At 32.9% G+C, this 19,001-nt stretch overlaps 4 protein-coding genes across 19 annotated transcripts; all 4 read left to right on the forward strand.

Moving 5' to 3' along the window:
• Positions 1-1,585: 1,585 nt before the first annotated feature.
• On the forward strand, positions 1,586-5,265 carry LOC140970670 (uncharacterized). 9 transcript variants are annotated; one of them, XM_073432498.1, is made up of 8 exons: positions 1,599-1,779; positions 2,736-2,865; positions 2,978-3,071; positions 3,192-3,252; positions 3,355-3,490; positions 3,594-3,915; positions 4,119-4,247; positions 4,329-5,265. In XM_073432498.1, the coding sequence occupies exons 4-8, from the start codon at positions 3,194-3,196 to the stop codon at positions 4,541-4,543; spliced, it is 861 nt and encodes a 286-aa protein (XP_073288599.1). In that variant the 5' UTR covers positions 1,599-1,779; positions 2,736-2,865; positions 2,978-3,071; positions 3,192-3,193; the 3' UTR covers positions 4,544-5,265. The 9 variants fall into 9 exon arrangements, with proteins under 9 accessions (XP_073288595.1, XP_073288596.1, XP_073288597.1 ...); XM_073432499.1 differs by having other exon boundaries at positions 2,978-2,996; XM_073432497.1 differs by having other exon boundaries at positions 2,978-3,252.
• A 1,419-nt stretch (positions 5,266-6,684) lies between these two features.
• On the forward strand, positions 6,685-7,710 carry LOC140970673 (putative invertase inhibitor). Its single transcript, XM_073432505.1, has one exon. The coding sequence runs from the start codon at positions 6,825-6,827 to the stop codon at positions 7,389-7,391; it is 567 nt and encodes a 188-aa protein (XP_073288606.1). The 5' UTR covers positions 6,685-6,824; the 3' UTR covers positions 7,392-7,710.
• Positions 7,711-10,031: 2,321 nt separating this feature from the next.
• LOC140970672 (ras-related protein RABH1b-like) lies at positions 10,032-13,980 on the forward strand. Its single transcript, XM_073432504.1, has 6 exons — positions 10,032-10,364; positions 11,105-11,175; positions 12,150-12,238; positions 12,514-12,625; positions 13,106-13,196; positions 13,562-13,980. Exons 1-6 carry the CDS (start codon positions 10,248-10,250, stop codon positions 13,706-13,708), a joined length of 627 nt encoding a protein of 208 aa, XP_073288605.1. The 5' UTR covers positions 10,032-10,247; the 3' UTR covers positions 13,709-13,980.
• Positions 13,981-14,865: 885 nt separating this feature from the next.
• On the forward strand, positions 14,866-17,865 carry LOC140970674 (probable purine permease 11). 8 transcript variants are annotated; one of them, XM_073432512.1, is made up of 4 exons: positions 14,873-15,013; positions 15,105-15,169; positions 15,561-15,655; positions 16,631-17,865. In XM_073432512.1, the coding sequence occupies exon 4, from the start codon at positions 16,732-16,734 to the stop codon at positions 17,722-17,724; it is 993 nt and encodes a 330-aa protein (XP_073288613.1). In that variant the 5' UTR covers positions 14,873-15,013; positions 15,105-15,169; positions 15,561-15,655; positions 16,631-16,731; the 3' UTR covers positions 17,725-17,865. The 8 variants fall into 8 exon arrangements, with proteins under 8 accessions (XP_073288607.1, XP_073288610.1, XP_073288612.1 ...); XM_073432510.1 differs by lacking the exon at positions 15,561-15,655; XM_073432506.1 differs by having other exon boundaries at positions 14,866-15,169; positions 15,561-17,865.
• The last annotated feature ends 1,136 nt before the right edge of the window (positions 17,866-19,001 follow it).

Raw genomic sequence — 19,001 nt, forward strand, 5'->3', positions numbered from 1 at the left:
AGATCGATTAAAAGGAATAACCTATTCATATTACGTACATATGAGTTAAATGATTTTCGATCGCTTGTAGTGCGCAGAAAATAAATAGAATAGTATAATAATATACATAAATCTCATTTAACTTTTAAATATTTTGTAAAACCCGAGCTCTCTTAGCATATATAATACCTGCATTGCCTATGTTTGGCGTCTCTTTGTATTTTGTTGAAGATTTGGTTGTTTCCAATGACTCAAACTTACGTACCTATAACAAATTAATGTTTTTCATATATCATACGTATCACAAATGAAAATTCGAATTTATCGAAATTTTCAGTATGATAACGGTATGAAATTTGAAAATTTCCGACATGCACCGAAATATCGAAATAATATATATAAATTTAAAAATATATATAATTTTAAATAATAAATTTAAAATTTTTTAAAATACAAGGTACTTTTTCGATATAAAATTTTGTATACTGATACCGTACCAAAATCTTGTTATACCACAATATTTCTGTTTAATCGGTATGGTATAACCGATATAAAAATATACATACAAAAAATCTCGGTATACCTAATTTTTCGGTACAATATCGATGTAAATATTCTTAATTCCGTAATTTTGTGTGCGATATACCATATGGATTTTTTGATAAGGTACAATATATCACCTCTAGTTACAAGATCATATTATATTAATTAGTGGAGTCAGTATTGTAGTTCCTGGCTATGTTGTAACGAATATAAACTCAATCTTCAGTGCTGAATCAATAAATATTCTTGTTAAAAAAAATAAATTATCCCATAATATACAACTACTCCTGTGATATCGTTACACATATCAATTTTATGAGACAGATATCTGACACGACCTAACTTATTAAAAAATATTTGTTTTTATGTCAAAAATATTTATTTTCGCGGTAGGTATGGATCAAGTCGATTCGTCTCAGGGAGACAAACTCGTGAAATCATTTCATAAGAGAACCACTCCTCTTAATATCATACTAGTGACTAGGACACACACATCCTTGTATAATACATGAATATTATGTATTTGACATTTTTTGTTTTTCAACTTTGAGTAGGTCTCTTGTGAGACGGTCTCACGAATTTTTGTCTGTTAGACAGATCAACCCTACCGATATTCACAATAAAAAGTAATACTCTTAGCATAAAAAGTAATACTTTTTCATGGATGACCCAAATAAGATATCCGTCTCACAAACTACGACCCGTGAAACCGTCTCACACAAGTTTTTGTCATCAAATTTTGATTTGGGTGTGATATTTACAAAATTAAACATGACATGTTTATTTTTATAATTATGAAATAAAAATTTAAGCGTATTCTATAATACTAAATAAAAAAGTAAATAAATAATAATTTAATATATAAAATAAAATATTTTTTATTTTTGGAAAAATTCAAACTCAAGGACACAACAATAGAACCAAATGAATGGAGGTAATTTTGAAAATTTTTAATTTTTTTTTTAAAAGTTAGTTAGTAGACTGTCTTTTCTTGATTATTAGTATAGATAATATAACAGTGTATGTATGTGTTTCCATAACAAAAAACACATTAAAACGTGTTGTTCACATGCGATTCTACCATTCTCAAGTCCAATGACGATTCTTTCCTTTTCCTTTCGCCAAAGTCCTTCAGCCAAAGTACGAACACTAGAAGTTCAATCAGGTCAGCAAAAATGGATCGTGAAACGCTGGAGAAGAGACCCGGAATCTTCTTTATCGGATCCCCAAATGTTGGTAAACGGACCTTAATTTCGCGTAAGCCTCATTCACTCTAATTGGATAGGTGTTTCTTTAATTATCTGAAAATTACTCATCAAAAGCTTGTATTTAATTGATTTGTTACACTGAAAAGTATGCGGAGTCTTTGATTTTTTAATTTCGAATTTTCGAGCTAGAGGCTATTTATTTGACTTATGTGAATCGCAAAATTAGTTCTTGGTGAGCATAAATTATCATTTTCTGATAAACTTAAGCTGAAATAAGCTGAATAAAGTTTATCGTTACATAGAAGAAATTAAGTTGCAACGTTACAAGGTTTATATCGATGAGGTGGATTTTGGGCTTAGGATTTACGACAAGGTAATTTTTGTGGATTTTGTGTACACTATGTATTGAAAAACTGGTCAGATGGTTTCCGGTTGAGTGGCTTTTGATGCTTCATGCCCAACCAATTTGCAAGCGCACGCTTATTTGGGTACTCATTCTCCATTCCTAAGCTTACACTTTCAGGGGCACGGAAAATATAAAACTATTAATCGAGTTGTGTTCCATGAGCTTGAACGTTTTGGAGAAGTGGTTTTGACAATGTTATGTTACTTTTGAGTTTCCATTGACAAGAAACTCTGGGTCTCTCTCATGTGACTCTGGCTAGAATAATTCAGTGTTATGTTATTAGTTACCTTGCCACCTTGGTAAAGAACAAGGAAATGGTTATAGATGCGCTTTAAAAAGCTGTTAGAACCCAAATCAGCCCTTCTTTTGGAAACATTCGGAAATGTTTGGACAATGGGGTTTTCGTTAATTATTTAGCACATTTTAAATGTTTTATACATTCCCTCACTTTTTGTATCTTGATATATATTTTTCTATATACTTGTTCAACAGTGAAACAGTTTCTTTTGCGTATGTGTATGGAGAAACAGTTGTGCAAAGCATGCATTTTGTTTGGAATCTCAACCCTCTCATTTCCTTGTCATTGACTCATGACTTAGGTGCCCGTTTCTTAAAACAAAAAGAAGTGAAATAAAGCATCTAAGTAAACGAGGAACGAGAGAGGATAAAGCTTCTGATATGTCTATTTTCCCATGACTGGTGACCGGGCTAGCAATTTATAAAGCCAATGTATGTGAAATTATGTGAACACTCAATTTTTTTGCTTGGATGTTAAAATTTTCTTGACTCGGGTCCTTTTCTGGTTCAATGTTCAATCTTTGTGATGATTTCTCATGTACAGGATTTATGTGAGGTTCCATGTAAGAAACATTCCTCTCTGACTGGTATTGCTTTCATAAAGTTAGTAATGTAACAAATGTTCATGCGACTGTGAGGTCAGCTTCTGTCAATCCTATGGGTTCAGCAAAAAATGCGTGTCATTTGAGCGTTAATATATTTTTTGACAGTGGTTGACATTATTAAGTTATTGCTAATTTGTATAATTTTGTCTATAGGAATGATACCCTTGGATTTTGAAGATGTGTCTGATCGATCATCTGAATCACTTGTCTACGGGTAATTTTTTGGAGATGTACCCATATTCCAACATCATGTTGTTTTCTCTTTACATAGATCATCACAACTCGATTGACAATCTCAATATGGTTTGTTGATAAGGTGGACAATCAACACAAAATATTACACAGCAGATGTTTCAGTATGGATGGCGCATCTTCGAGATGTGTTATCTATTACGAGTTTGCCAATTATCGATCGTATAGCTGCCCTGGTGATGGTTTTTGACGTCAGTGATGTAAGTCTGACTCGTTTCCTTCTCTTTTTTATTTTATGTGGTGAAAAAATAAATTTTCATTGTATTTGTCATTTGATATCTTCTTTCACATTATATAATGCAGCCCTTATCTTTTGATTCGCTTAAAGATTGGGTGTTTCATAACGACATTCAGAAGGTTGATATACTGCTTTGCATCGGTAACAAAGTGGATCTTCTTCCAGGACATTCGGCTCATACTGAGTACAAGAGACGCTTGCTGAAGCTTGGAGAATCCTTTGTTAATCTGAACTTCTCAGAGTATGGTATATTTCAGACTGAAGGAAGTAGTCTATTGGGAGATGGAGAACCATCTCGTGAAATCAAGAATTCAATCTTAGAATGGTGTCTTGAGCACAATATTGAGTACATTGAAGCTTGTGCATCCAGTGCTGATTTTGACAAATGTAAGAGACTATATTATACTTGTTCAAAGATGGTTGAAACATGCTTCATTTGATTGAGTTCTTTAGATATTCATGTATCACTGCTGTATTCATGTTCATTAAATTTATCAGGGGTCAGTTTATCTCAAATGAAAACCTTTATGGCATTTATATTCATTCGTGAGAATGTTTAAGCAGTTTTACAGCAACTTTTTTCGTTTCAGGTCTGTCTATAGATGGTGACTCACAGGGTGTTGAGAGACTCATTGGGGCTCTCTCTGCTCATATGTGGCCTGGGATGTTGTTGAAATCTGGTGATAAGATACACGAACCTTCACTACCTGATCAAGCAGGTTTGAATTGCCAACATATTACTTATAATACTGTTATTAAGTTCTATCAAACCCCTGATTTCTCTTGTTACTATTGCTCAGAGTTGTCAGACAAAGAATCCGATTATGAACCCGAATATGAAATCTTATCTTCAGGTTCTGTGGAACCATGGGATAATGTGGATGGAGAATGGATATCTGCAGATGGTCCTGTTTCTACCTCAAGAACTGGAATACCATCTGAACTTGATCTTCATTCTTTAGATCGGGAAAGTGGAATTAGTTTACTCAGAGGAGAGCATCGACCTTCAACATAGAGTTCCCAGTTGCCTGAAGAGTTGGATACAGAAGCAGCACCCCCCTTTGAAGGTGACGATAATTCAGAGCTTGATGAAGGCAATATTTATGATTTCGAGGGATTGGAACTGCTAATGGGTGAAATCGGAAATATGCGCAGCAACTTGAGCTTGATGCCTGATTTCCAGAGGAGGGAAATGGCTGCAGAGCTGGCTATGAAAATGGCTGACATGTTTGGGGACGGTAGTGGAGGTGAAGAAGGATTTGTTTGATTAAGGCCTGAAATTTTTTGGTTCATTATGCATCTATGCTGCTATATGTGCAATCTGATGGTAGAGTTTGGGAGTTGGTTTACAAGAAAAAGAAATAAGAAACTCGGTTACATAGTTATGTGAAACAAAAGCATTTCACGAGTTTGCTCGATAAAAATGTTCATAAATATGAAGTTTCCTATTGAATTCTATGTAATAATTCTATAGGATTGACCGAGTTTCCCTTGGTGATCAAATTTTGAGACCTTGGTAGCTCAATAAAAATGTGCAGATATATGAGGTTTCTTGTGATTTCACTAGATGATGAGGTGATTTCTTGATTTCTGTTAATGAATGAATGTTTTGATTGAAGAATCTACTCATCTTCCGGGGTTTGAAAAGCCTTCCAACCACCGAACGATCAAGTATGGCGAGCAATGTTGCTTCTCATTTTGAATGATTACTTTCTGAAGTTTGTGTTATTCTTTCTTTTAGAAATATACAATTTTTGTCTATTCCAATATATTCGAAACGCCAACGTACTGTCAGATGGAGTCGTCGTGAATCCAGGTTGATCGCTACAACACTCGTTACTAAATATGTTTATGGTGTAGATTTTAACCTACAAGATTTGAAAAAAATTGCATTTCCCTCCCATGTATGTCACCTATTTGATATTTATTATCTTTTAACATGTAAAAGAGAAGTGACAAATATATTAAATACAGAGTTCTACAATTCTACTTTGTAACACAAAGTTGGATTGAGTCTTGATAGATTTGAATAGGGATAAGGTTATATCTTTATGCCCTTTATCCCATACTGTTATTTGTGCTATCCCGCAAGCAAGAATTTAAGGGGTCCCAAATTTGTTAAAGAAGTAATGGGTTTTGAATTTTATTACAGAATAATGAAAGCCTAAGCTCTCACATTTCTTTTTTGGTGAACCAATCAATCACAATATTGTGCAGTCGGTTTTCTCATAATTTAAATTTTGAATTCAAATAATATCAAATATGTACTATATTATTAAGTGAGATATCCTTTAAAAATCACTTTTTGATATGTTTTCTTTCGGTATCAGAAATTGTTTTTTAATAACTAACTTTGTATCTTCAATAATTATTTTTTGTAAGTAATGATATTGTTAGAACATTTCATGTTCTCAATCTTTACTTAATTTTGATGTTAACAAAACTTGTTATTATTATTCTAATAATCTACCTTAAGTGCGCAGAAAACTGGAACTGAAATAATCAGTTGACAGCCCAAATTGAAGACTATCGGATACGCCAACTGAGCACACCAACTTATCTTATGAATCACTTGTACAAAAAAAAGAAAAATCGATGAAAATTAATGACGCATTAAACATAAGTTGTTTAATTGCTGGAACATATTTAGCTAGACTCTGGATGTCTTAGATAGCTATTTTTGGTCTTTTTTTATGTATTATTTTTAGTTTCCTAAATTGCACTCTTACAAGGACATTCATTATATGTCTCGCTTGATCTGTCAATTTTCTTTATTTTCAATTTTATTTTCTAAAATTTCAATTAATAAAATATTAATTGTCTTGAGTTGTATTTGAATCGATAAATTTGAAGTTAGATATTTCAAATACATAATAACAAATTCATTGGTTTGATTAACAAATTTGCTTGACGTTTAATTTCAATTCGAAATAGTTTTTATTTTTTTGAGTTATTGTGATGAATTTCAAATTCATCTCAACATAAAGTCGTTTCAAATTACTTTTCAAATATTTCTTCAAATCCAAACACAAATTTTGATGTAGTTTTTAGTTTGTAGAATATTCTTACCTACTTTAATATACGACTTTAACACATTAAAGTTTTGACATTTAAAAAATCAAATCATTAAACAAAATAAATTTAATCACACGCAACACATGTAAAATATTTCCAAACAAAACGTGAACTATCTTGTTCTTCAGTTTTGCTAACAAAATCAATTGCTGGGCGAGTCCCTTATATAAACCAGCTTTTTGAAACGATCAATATCAAAAACAAGAATCGAACAGCAAAAAATGAAGCCCTTTTCTTCTTTCATTCAATTTACCATCTTCCTCTCATTCTTGATCGCAACCCAAGGCTCACTCAACCAAAACTTGATAGATTCAACCTGCAGGGCTTTATCCACAAACAACCCAAACATCGACTATAACTTCTGCACAACATCCCTGCAAGCCTTCCCCTCAGCCAAACAAAATGCAACCCTACAAAATCTAGGCTTGATCACAATCCAACTGATTGAAAAAAATGTAACCGATACAAAATGTTACATCCAATACATAATTTCAAACAAGAAATGGGATCCTTATGCGAAGCAATGTTTGAGTGATTGTCTTGAGCTTTTCTCTGATTCAGACGCTTCTGTGAAACAGGCGGTAACAGACTACAAGAACTCTCGCTTTGATGATGCTAACGTGCAGATAAGTTCGGTCATGGATGCTGCCACGACTTGTGAAGATGGGTTTGATGAAGAGAGGGGTGTAGATTCAGGTTTGAAGAAGCGAAACGATTATGTGTTCCAGCTCTCGGCTATGGCACTCTCTGTGATGAATATGATTCAGAACATGAACAAGCTGGTTTGACATGTTATCATGTTCTGTTTCGAATATATGTTAGGTTTCTGTTATTGACTTGTTGAATATTCGTGCTGTTTTTCTTGTTTAGGCAACTTTGGTAATGTGACTTGGGACATGTGATGTTTTTGTCCTGTTTAAATTTAATTAATGTTCTCGAAAAAGGTCACTAAAGCTTAATTTTTATACAAGTCCATGATGTGCTGAAATTTGAACAGCTTGCCAATGACAAGTTAACAATGAAGAAACCACTTTAGCATCAGCTAGGAATTGGTGAGAGCAAGGGATGAATAACCTTATTCTTAAAAAATATGCGTGGAACTTGAAATTACTTTTATCCGAGGAAAGCGACATTCCCTACCAAACACAAACTTGGTAGGACTTGGATGCTAGCAAGTTATTTTTTTGAGATGGCATTGGACTAGAACTTACAGAAACTGTTTGGAACATCGTATTGGGCAGCTGGCTTGATTCAATTGGAGAGTTACATGTGGAATGGTAGCATGGAAAGGACAGGATAACTTGTCAAGGTTTACAAGCATAAAGCATTGGATGGGGTAAAATTCGAAATGTTTGAGTCTAATCATTGACAATCACACTTAATTAATCTTAAACAATTTACCACTTTTCCCTAATCATATCCCTCCAAATAAACATATTTAGTGCATGAATATGATAAACTAAAACATCACATCAGATTAATCAAGATACCGCTCAAAAAGAAAAGCTATGTCAGACAAATGAAATACAAGACAGAAACTTGCCTCACTTTTAAAAACAATCCCAAAGTTCTTCCAAAGGGGCACAAAGCCACAGACACGAGAGAATCGGCGGCAAGTGGGAGTATAAGATAGAGTTAATGAAAAGAACGAGGTTGACTAATGTTATCCGGGTGAATCGGATACAACTTGTGTGGACAATCCACCAGATAAAGAAAATATTTTAGTATTTAGGGAATTTGAGTGTAGAAATGACTTCAATAACACCTGCAAACAAGAAAGAACTCGTGAATGGACGTCGGAGGGGTGTCCGGCGTAACCACTCCGATGCTAAAGTCAGCAGGTTTGTAGAGGAAGAACACAAGCATTATATGTGAGAATATATGTGTGATTGAGAGTAAAGAATTTCAGAATCTATAATTGACATTAATACATGCTATTTATAGGAAGGAAAATCTAGGATTACCTCGATTTGCGCGCCTACATACTACTTATAGTCTTTGGTGTTGACGTCCTGTCAAGCCACCCTATCATTGATGACTTCTAGGACACTCCAAATCCATGTTGCTCTGACAGATTAGACAGCCCGTATCAATCACACTCGAGTGTGGTGCAATTCTCGAGATAGCCCGGGTGCTTGTACGAGAGCCCGAGCTCTTGACTGCCTGGGAGGAGAAGTAATGCCCGGCTAATGCAGAAAGTACCCGACATATCTGGCTTATGAGGTATCATTGACAAATACAAGGCACGTTTATTAGATAAGTCCATGACCAAGGGTGGACTAAGAAGAAGTCTTTGCTGCCATAATACAATCAGACTGGTGATAGCATTAGCAGCTCAAAATTCATGGTCTATCTTCCAGTTTGATATAAAATATCATTTCTTGATGGATCTCAGAAAAGATAGCATAATTGATCTTGTGCTCTACAAACATGAAGACCAAGTCGCAAATATTTTACCATACCTATCAAGTTGGTTGTGTTTCAAAGGATAAGGAAGCTGCTTGGTCCCGAAATGTTGAATAAACTTGATTTTATGTTTTTCTCAAATTTTCATTTATCTAAAAATCTATTCTATTTTATTGAAATTGACGACATATAGAAGCCGTTAAATACACCGAAATATGTATAGCCATTTTTGCCCCTCCATTATGGACAAATACACAAAAAATTGATTTCTATCAAAATTACAGTGTAATATCTCATTATTTCTTATAATTATATTTTGATTATCATTTAAATATAAATCAAATGAATTATAAAAAGTATTGTACAAGTACGCAACGCGTGCATTGNAAATATAAATCAAATGAATTATAAAAAGTATTGTACAAGCACGCAACGCGTGCATTGGTATACTAGTATATATTATAAATTCACTCTCATTTATAATATATTCGAAAAAATATTTCAAAATCAATTTAATATATTGTATATTAAAAATATTTATAAATAAAATTTTTTTATTAAAAATATTTGTTTTTTAATACTAAAAACCTAATTTATCAAAATTTGAGAAATTTATTTTTAACTTCTTGTGATAAATTTTATAATTTTTGTATTTAAAATTTCAGTTTTCATGTATACTATTTTTAGTCATATATTATCCTTGAATCGATTATGCTAATCTTGTAACTATATTCTAACGATTAATTTTAATTATTTTTTTTCAAAATTATGTAATTAAATTATTAATAACTTTTAAAATTTTTATAATTATATTTTTTAAAAAATGATAATCGAAATATAATTAAATAACTAAAATAATAAACTAAAAATGTTACATCGTTATGTGTATAAAACTAAAACGGGCATTTTAATCCTGATTTTTTATCGATAAAATGTATGCGTATAATAATAATAATAATATATTATTTGAAATGAAATTGAATGTCGTTCTTGAATTTATATATAAACAAATATAAATTAACTAAATATTGATATGCACCTCTCTCTCCGTCACTTAAACGTGCAGAGAGTCGTAACATAACCACTCACGGTGGCAACAAAACCTCATAGATTTATCGGGTTAGTCCGTCGCCAATCAGTTTCCGGCGAGATCGCGAATCTAGGTCGTATAAAGCTGCAGTTTCTCCGTTTCATTAGATCCGATCGGCTTCACAGTTCCATTGATCCGCGTACGATTGATGGCTCCTGTTTCGGCTCTCGCGAAGTATAAATTAGTGTTCCTGGGAGATCAATCCGTTGGGAAGACGAGTATAATCACTCGATTCATGTACGATAAATTTGACAATACGTACCAGGTACGGAATCTTTCTATGATGTGTTTGTATTTTACGCGTAGAATTTCATCGTTTGAGAATAAGGATTAAGAAGTGCAGATCTGGTTCTAATATTTGTAATTAGTTCGCGTTTGTGATACTCTTGTATTTTGGTCGATGATATCACTCTTTGTAGCGGGCCAGCTCGTTTTCCTATTGCCGTAGATAAATGATCTTGTTCTCATGAGGAGGCTTTATCTTTAGTGCTTGAAGATAACGTGTTCACGCTGGATTCAAGCTGATAATGGTTCTCTCTGTGTCTAAATTTATAATGGTCTTATGCTTCATTTCTCTGTATGTTATATGTCAATTTACGCACTCACGTGTTTGATGATATTTCGGTGAATTGAGTTTACAAACGAGCTATTTAGATGACAAAAATAATTCCATTTTTTTGTTAAAAATTTGAAATGGATAACTTGTACGTTTATCATAGTTCTTTGTAAGTCAAGTTTACTTTCAGGACAAAAAACAGCTAGTTAATCATAACCTGAGAACCTGTCAGATGTTCAGTTAAATTTGTCAAATAATCGTAATGTCAGATGGACTTCAGTTATTCACCTATTTGTTTACTAATTTTGAGAGGACTTGTGAGAGATGTCTGAGTGATGTTAGTTGATTGTGTTGAGCTTCAACCTGAAATGGAACTTCTTCGTGCAAATGTATTATGAAGTTATTTGCTGCCTCCATTCTTGATTGTTATCTTTGTTTTCCTTCTCCAGGCTACTATTGGTATTGATTTCCTCTCAAAGACGATGTATCTTGAAGATCGAACTGTGCGATTGCAGCTGTGGTAAGATATGGTTCTAGACAGAATATTTCTATGCACTTCGATATTTCATATGCATCGCCATCTCGTTGGGATGTGTTTGCATTGGTCACCAACTCAATTTTCTATGCCTTTTGGTATCCCTTTTTTGCTTTACTTATTCTGCTCTGTCTAACCTCTTTGCAAAGTTTTAGTTCAGAGTAAAATTGGATCGAAATCCATGGGTTACATTTTTGGATTGAGCCATTTGAAATCAAGTATTTCAAATTCATTCTAATTGTTTGGATGCTTTCGACGAAAAATTTTAAATTAATAAACTCTAAATTTAAGCTCTTGCCCAAACAATTGTGATAGATTTCAAATGGACACAATATTGGTTATTTTTTACTTCTAAAATATAAGTTTTGACTTGTTTCCCAAATCAAATTCTTCCACCCAAATCAAATCTTCCATTGAAAGAAATAGATTTTTTATATGTATCACGAACAACTTTTTAAGATTGGGATCTTGCAAAACGTGAACTCTCCTTGCATGTTACGATACAAATTCTGAAGACATTCTGATAACTTTTCTGTTAGAATATGATATAGGGATATAAGAATTCATGTTGATGTGATTGGTTTAATTGTTAAATCGATTTTGGGTGTGTTGTTTTTGGATAAGAACTGAATTGGACCTTGGATGTGTTTGTCTATAGTTAGAGGCATATGCCTACTGTCTTTGAGTGTGTTTTCATTCGTTTAGCTGCTAGATTATCTTGTCTGAAGTAATCTATTCTGATCTAACACAAATTATCTCATTAGGTATTATGTTATTTCCTTGGTTGAGACTTCGAGTGAGTTAGAGACTCAGAGCTTAATTTCATGAGCTAGTCTTTTATTGCAATCATTAGTTTGCCTTTCCTTGTTCCCAAAAGAATTGTCATATATTCTAATTTACATAGGATTTTCTTTTTTGTAGCATTCAGTGGAAATAATTTTCTATTGTTTTGTGCTCAGGGATACTGCAGGGCAAGAAAGATTTAGGAGTCTTATTCCAAGTTATATCAGGGACTCATCTGTTGCAGTTATCGTATTTGATGTTGCAAGTACGTGATTGCCTCTTCATAATATAATTGTACTTCTAGATTCAGATGAACAGTTCAAATTAATATGTGAATATTAATTATGTATGCCTTCATGATGCTCACTGGAAAAGTAATTTCTGTCGCACTACTTGACTTATTTGCAAATGTTGTTTAAGCTATGCATGTTGTGATTGTAACTCATGTTGAATAGCATGTCTGGAATCTTTTTATTTCTGCTTACTTCATGTAATTTAGTTTGAAAGCCGTTAAATTGTTGATGATTTAGCTTTTTTTAGGTAGACAGTCATTCCTCAACACCTCAAAGTGGATAGAGGAGGTTCGCACTGAAAGAGGAAGTGATGTTATCATTGTCCTAGTTGGAAACAAAACTGACCTGGTAGATAAGAGGTAAAGATATTATCAATTTTTTAAATCCAGTTGCTATGAGTGTATGCATCATAAAGATTAGTGTTACAGAATCACCCAGTTAAATTCTTATGTTTGCTTCATCATGTATACCTTATCTGTTTCTGTTCAAAAGCTTAAAGCCCAATTGATTACTAAAGTTGTTTGATGTTTTAGGAGAAATATGGTAGAAAAAATTAAGTTGTGAATGAAAAATGAATGAAATTGCTGAAAAAATCTGTCTGGGAAATCTCTCTGCTGCAGTAGTATTTTTTTTGGCACCATACGACTATATATTTGCAAGCATAAGTTTTCCTGTTTATTTTTCCTATTTCAACATTATCATAATCAGTCCTCTAACACCGGAACCGAAGACTATTTCGTACACTGCCCATGACAATGATGTCCTGGGTTGAGAGTTTCATGTGTTATTTTAAGATAATTCTTGTGTTCATTCGTCCAATCCTGTGTGGCCAATTCCAGGCAAGTTTCAATAGAGGAAGGAGAGGCCAAAGCTCGTGAACTAAATGTCATGTTTATTGAAACTAGTGCAAAAGCTGGCTTCAATATTAAGGTGAACTTTCTGCAAAGTCTCTCTCTTTTAATATTCAATCAGTTGTTTTTCCCTCCTATCGATCATTTGATAGATGATCACGAGACTCGTAAATCTTAACGTGTAACGTGTTTAATTGAGAGCATTGGAGAAATTTAAATGTATCACAAAATGAGAGTTCTCTTACTTTCTATAAGCTGTATTATGCAACTAACTCCTATGGCCCATTCAGCAGTTGAATGAGAAAGTTGCCTAAACACACACCAAGGGCAACTTAAAATTAAGCAATGGGAACTCGATCCTGTGCTGCATAATAAGTTCCTTAGTTTGAGATTGTGATATGCTCAAATTTCACTTTCACAATCTTTTAATGTTATTTTATGCAGGCCCTATTCAGGAAGATTGCCGCAGCATTGCCTGGAATGGAAACCCTGTCCTCAGCAAAGCAAGAGGATATGGTCGATGTCAACCTGAAGTCTAGCAACACAAATTCATCTCAGTCACAACAGCAATCAGGAGGATGCGCTTGCTGATAATGTGAAATCGAGTTTCCCGTTTTTTGGTCTAAATTTTTCTCTATATCACCTTTCTGATCACACTAGCATCGAATTTTACTTATAATTCCATCTTTTTTAAGTCGGGGTGGTAGATTATTGTAGTTTACCCGTGTGTAATGTGTTTTATGTTCACCGTCACCTGTGTTTATCATTTTGTAGACTTGTGACTATTGAGACAACGGATAATTTTCGATTTGCAGGATTTCTGGAATATAAAAAAACGAGATCAAGATCTATTTAGTATTAAACAGTGTTTTAGTATCCTTATTTTATTTATTTGTATCGGTGAACCATGTATCCATTAATTTAGCTTTGTAGTTTATGAAAATACATATTGTTCACATGAATGTACAGAGCATAAAAAAGGATAGCACAACAGGATAAAAATAAGGAAATATGACATTTGACTGGCAATAACATGGAACTGAACTCTCTTGTCCCATTTTATATTGATATTGATGTCACCTATTCGATGTCGGCATGGTTTCTGCGATTACATAAACTTTGAGAGCACAAGCGGTCACTTTCGTCCAGTTTTAGTTTCCTGAAAATACATTTATGACAACTTAAAAAGTCTGGTGAAAATAGTCGAACGAAATTTGCTATTCCGATGCAATGATAGAGGCCAATTGTAACAATCATCCCCACAAGTGAAAAAACAAAAATTAAACAAAAAATCAATTAAAAATAATTATAATTATCCATCTGATAACAATCTTTCTTTTTGGCGAAACTTTGAGTTGAATCTTAAAATTTTTTGTAATATTTTATATTTATATTTTCAAAAAAGAAAAAGAAAAAGAAGTGAAAACCTTGAAAATATAAAATATATTTAAATATCTATATAAATGATGACATTACATTACATTAAATTTCTATTTTAATATTCAATTTTTCTAAAATTTGTAAATTTAATTTATTATTTTAATTATATGATTTATAATCAAATCAATTTAATTTGTTTATATTATAAATAATTATCCATACAATCATATTTATTAATTTTAATCATTAATTACATATAAATTACACTACCAATAAAAAAGACAAACCAGTCTTTTTTTTATTACAATATAATTAAAAAGTAAAATAAAGAGAAAACAGTGCAGCGAGCCCTTAACTTACACGTAACACCGTTCAAAATGGCATACAAATCGGCCAACCGGTTCCATTCTCCCACGCTTCTCTGGATTCCATCAACAATTATATTAAATTAAATGTTCAACAGATATTTAGTAAATCCGTCAAAGTTCGTGTGTACTTAATCCGTGAATCTCCTCGGTCGGGTTTGTTTAAATTCAGCAATCTAGATTTTTCCAGCAGTGTTTAAAATTTACCTTTTTTCCTCAATTGTTTCTCCATTTCTTATCAGCTGTGGGTGAAGATTTTCCCTCACTTTTTTGGGGAGGTTTTCATTTTTCCATACCATCATGCTAGGTATATCAGTTTCTCTTTACATATACGATGTTTTGTGTGTGCGCATGTGTATTTGTGTATGTATGTCATTCTAATCTTGTGTCTGTTTGAAGGTGGTTTTTTTTTTCTTTTTCTGTCATTGAGTCATGGGGTTTTCATTCTTTGATGGGTTTTAATTGGTTTATGCAACACGATAGTGAGATATTTAATTTGGTTTACTTTACATTTATTTGCCTCAGGGTTTTAATCTTATGTGTACTCATGGCTCTTTTATAGAGTTCACTTATTATTGTCTAATGATGACTTTGCTCAGCTGAATAGTTTTAATATTAGGAAATCAACCTTTATCGAGTTTTAATGATTTGTAGGATTTTTAATCACTGAAAATAACAGATGAATTTTTTTTGGTAAGTGTTCCAACGCCATCTCAATCATCCACTTCGAGCTACGAGTTTCAACACCATACAAAATGGACAATTTGAAGATTAGAGCAATTGATTCCAATTTGTGAGTTTATGAGCATTTTACCCAACTCGTGGCTTCTTGGGTGCTTATCAGTATTTTAAGAACTTTTTGAGTTTATTCCAAGTATTCCTTTTAGAAGTGTGTAACTTTGTTTTTGTTTTTTTTTTTTTTTAACTCAATCTAAATTGCTACGTTCTTGTTGGCATTATCTGTGAATAAGACGGGTTGATTTTATTCTGTTGTTTGATTTGCAATATGGATTTATTGGAGGTTTGCATTTTGGGAACGATTGTTTACGACTTGTATTAACCATCGGATATTATAAGTGAATACTGGTGTTGGCAAATGGAGAATTGGTTTGAATCATGCTTCAACTCTAAAGCTTTAGAACTGCTCACCTAATTTACGAATCAGCATTCGCTCCGTCTTAGGAGGTCTAGTTCCATTGTATGGGTGATCCATTGTGGACATACTTTATCTTCTTCTAATCTATTTCAGTGGGTTAGTGGTTGTTTAATTGCATCTATAACCTTATCATTGTGTTCCAGCTACCTGCATATACATCGTGTACTGTTCTGTGACTAAATACTATGTTTTTAGGCACATATACCTGGTATAGAATCTTAATTTGACCCCAAAGTCCCAAAAAAATTGAATTCTTAGTTGCATTCTTCTTAGGCTGTTAAATTATGGACATTGGTTTTCGTCTGAGCTAATCTTTGTTTTCCTCTTTCAGTGGAAAATTGGTGATGTGTAGAATTTTTAATTTGAAATCGTTGACGTGTAGAATTTTGATAGTCTACATCTTTAATGTCTTATTTAGGTGTTTGGTTGCTTCATCATTATGCCCTTATTTAATATTTCCTCAGCTATGGAATGCATAACCATCATGGTATTCGGTAGATTTCCTTTTTAGGGTTAGAACGCTAGTTTACTAACTATGGTGGACGGCGATATCTTGAATACATTTCAAATATGATATCTAATACATTAGCATGCTTGTTGATTGTATAACAGAGAAGCAGGAGCCAATTCTGGCAAAAGGTGGGCCTTCAACTTATCATTCACCACTTCACACCCTTAAGAGATGGCATTGGTGGCTTCTGGTGGCTCTGAACATGTTTTTTCTGATTGTTGGTCAAGCTGCTGCTGTTCTATTAGGAAGATTTTATTACGATAAAGGCGGAAATAGTAAATGGATGGCAACTCTAGTCCAAACAGCCGCTTTTCCCATTCTTCTGATCCCGTATTTTTTTCTTCGTTCCTCAGATGAGCCATCAAGCACATTATCACCGCGTTCTATTCTTAATTTAGTCGCTATCTATTTCGTTCTCGGATTCCTTATTGCAGGAGACGACATGCTATATTCCATTGGATTATTGTACCTATCTGCTTCAACTTACTCACTTATTTGTGCCACACAGCTGGCTTTTAATGCCATTTTCTCTTACTTCCTTAATCATCAGAAATTTACGGCCTTAATCCTTAATTCTGTCATTATTCTTTCATTATCTTCTGCTCTTCTTGCTGTCAACGATGATTCTGATAAGCCTTCAGGAGTATCCCAGGGGAAATATATTGTAGGAATCATTACTGCAGTAGCAGCTTCTGCTCTATACTCCCTTTTACTTTCATTAATGCAGCTAACGTTCGAGAAAGTCTTAAAGAAAGAAACTTTTTCCATCGTTTTAGAAATGCAAATCTTTACGGGACTCGTGGCTACATGTGTCACAATCGTGGGTCTTTTTGCGAGTGGTGAATGGAGGACCTTAAGTAGGGAAATGGATGGTTTTACCACAGGAAAACTTTCTTATGTCATGACTCTGGTTTGGACAGCCATTTCATGGCAGGTCTGTTCTGTTGGGGTTGTGGGTTTGATTTTTGTGGTGTCGTCTCTGTTCTCCAATGTGATTAGTACGCTTTCCTTGGCCGTTACTCCTATTGCTTCTTTGGTTGTGTTCCATGACAAGATGAATGGCGTGAAGATAATAGCAATGCTGATGGCATTTTGGGGGTTTGCTTCTTACATTTATCAGAACTATCTTGATGAAGTCGAGGTAAGGAAGAATCAAACTGATGCTAATAATGATGTTAATGATTCTTGTTCCTAATATTTCCTGGTGGTTTTTTTTAACTTTGTAGCTTCTCATTGTGTAATCTACCTTGTGGTTTTTTAATATATAAAAAATATTATTTTTGTTTGAACATCACAGAAATTGTTATTGGAATTGATTTCAACACGTGGAAAGATGATTTTCTTGTGTGGATGCTTCAATTTTGAAACTTTTCAGATTTTAGGAATTATTAAATTGTAAATATTTTCTTTTGGCATTTCTGAAAATTATTTAGATTTCTTGTTTGAACATAATTTCCCTGCGCATCAATGGATTGATGATAATACATATCAATTAGGTGTGACTGATCATTAAAAAAATTTGCTCAAACAAGAAAGAATATTTGATAGTTAACCTAATTAACTTGATTTACAAGATAAGAGTTCGTAAATATGAGTGGATCCATTGAAGTTTGAAGGTATAATATTTTAAACATATTTAACTTGTAACATTCGAAGTAATAATATAATATAATAAATAATATATTTTAAATTTTATATATATTAAATGTGTATATAATTAATAAAAAGTATATTTCTAATTTTTTAAAAAAATCAAATAAACTCTAACATTATTAAAATAATATTTTTAATACAGTTCAAAATTTAAATTTAAAAAAATTCGTGAACCGATCCGATTAATTTTGACTAGCAAAACTATTTTTTAACGTCGAACTGATTTCAATCTAACCAGTCGGTCCAGTTTGGTTATGTAAACAATGGTCTAAACGTGAAACACGTAATTTGTGTTCTCCATTTAAATGAAAAAAGAGATTGAATGTCAATGCCAATTTTCTCTCGACAAATCAAAAATTAAATAGTACTTGTAATTTAATCTCAGCTGCTTGAAAGATCCTTCGTTACATAAAATTTCAAAGGAGTATTGAATGACGGGTGGAGTAAAGAAAAGAGAAGGCAGCGGGGAAAGTTTGAGTAATGAATAAGACGTCAATGTCGCCATTACACTCCCAACAGTCTCTCATAAACCAATATTTGTTTTTCCAAACAAAAACTATTTACTTTATGAAATTTTATCATATATATGTGTTTGTTTTCTGATGAGTAAGATGTGTACAGCTCACTATTAAATTTCTTGTCNAGACATGTCAACCCTACCGATATTCACAATAAAAAATAATACTCTCNGATTTATAATATTTTGTTTAAAATAGTGTTTTGCGAATTTAATTTTAAAAAATTCTTACAAACGAAGCTTTTTTGAGCAAATTGTAACATATTTTGGAACACCACGAGTAAGAGAAGATTTCGTTATCT

The sequence above is a fragment of the Primulina huaijiensis genome, chromosome 2 (genome assembly GCF_012295235.1).
Source record: "Primulina huaijiensis isolate GDHJ02 chromosome 2, ASM1229523v2, whole genome shotgun sequence".
Lineage (NCBI taxonomy): Eukaryota > Viridiplantae > Streptophyta > Magnoliopsida > Lamiales > Gesneriaceae > Primulina > Primulina huaijiensis.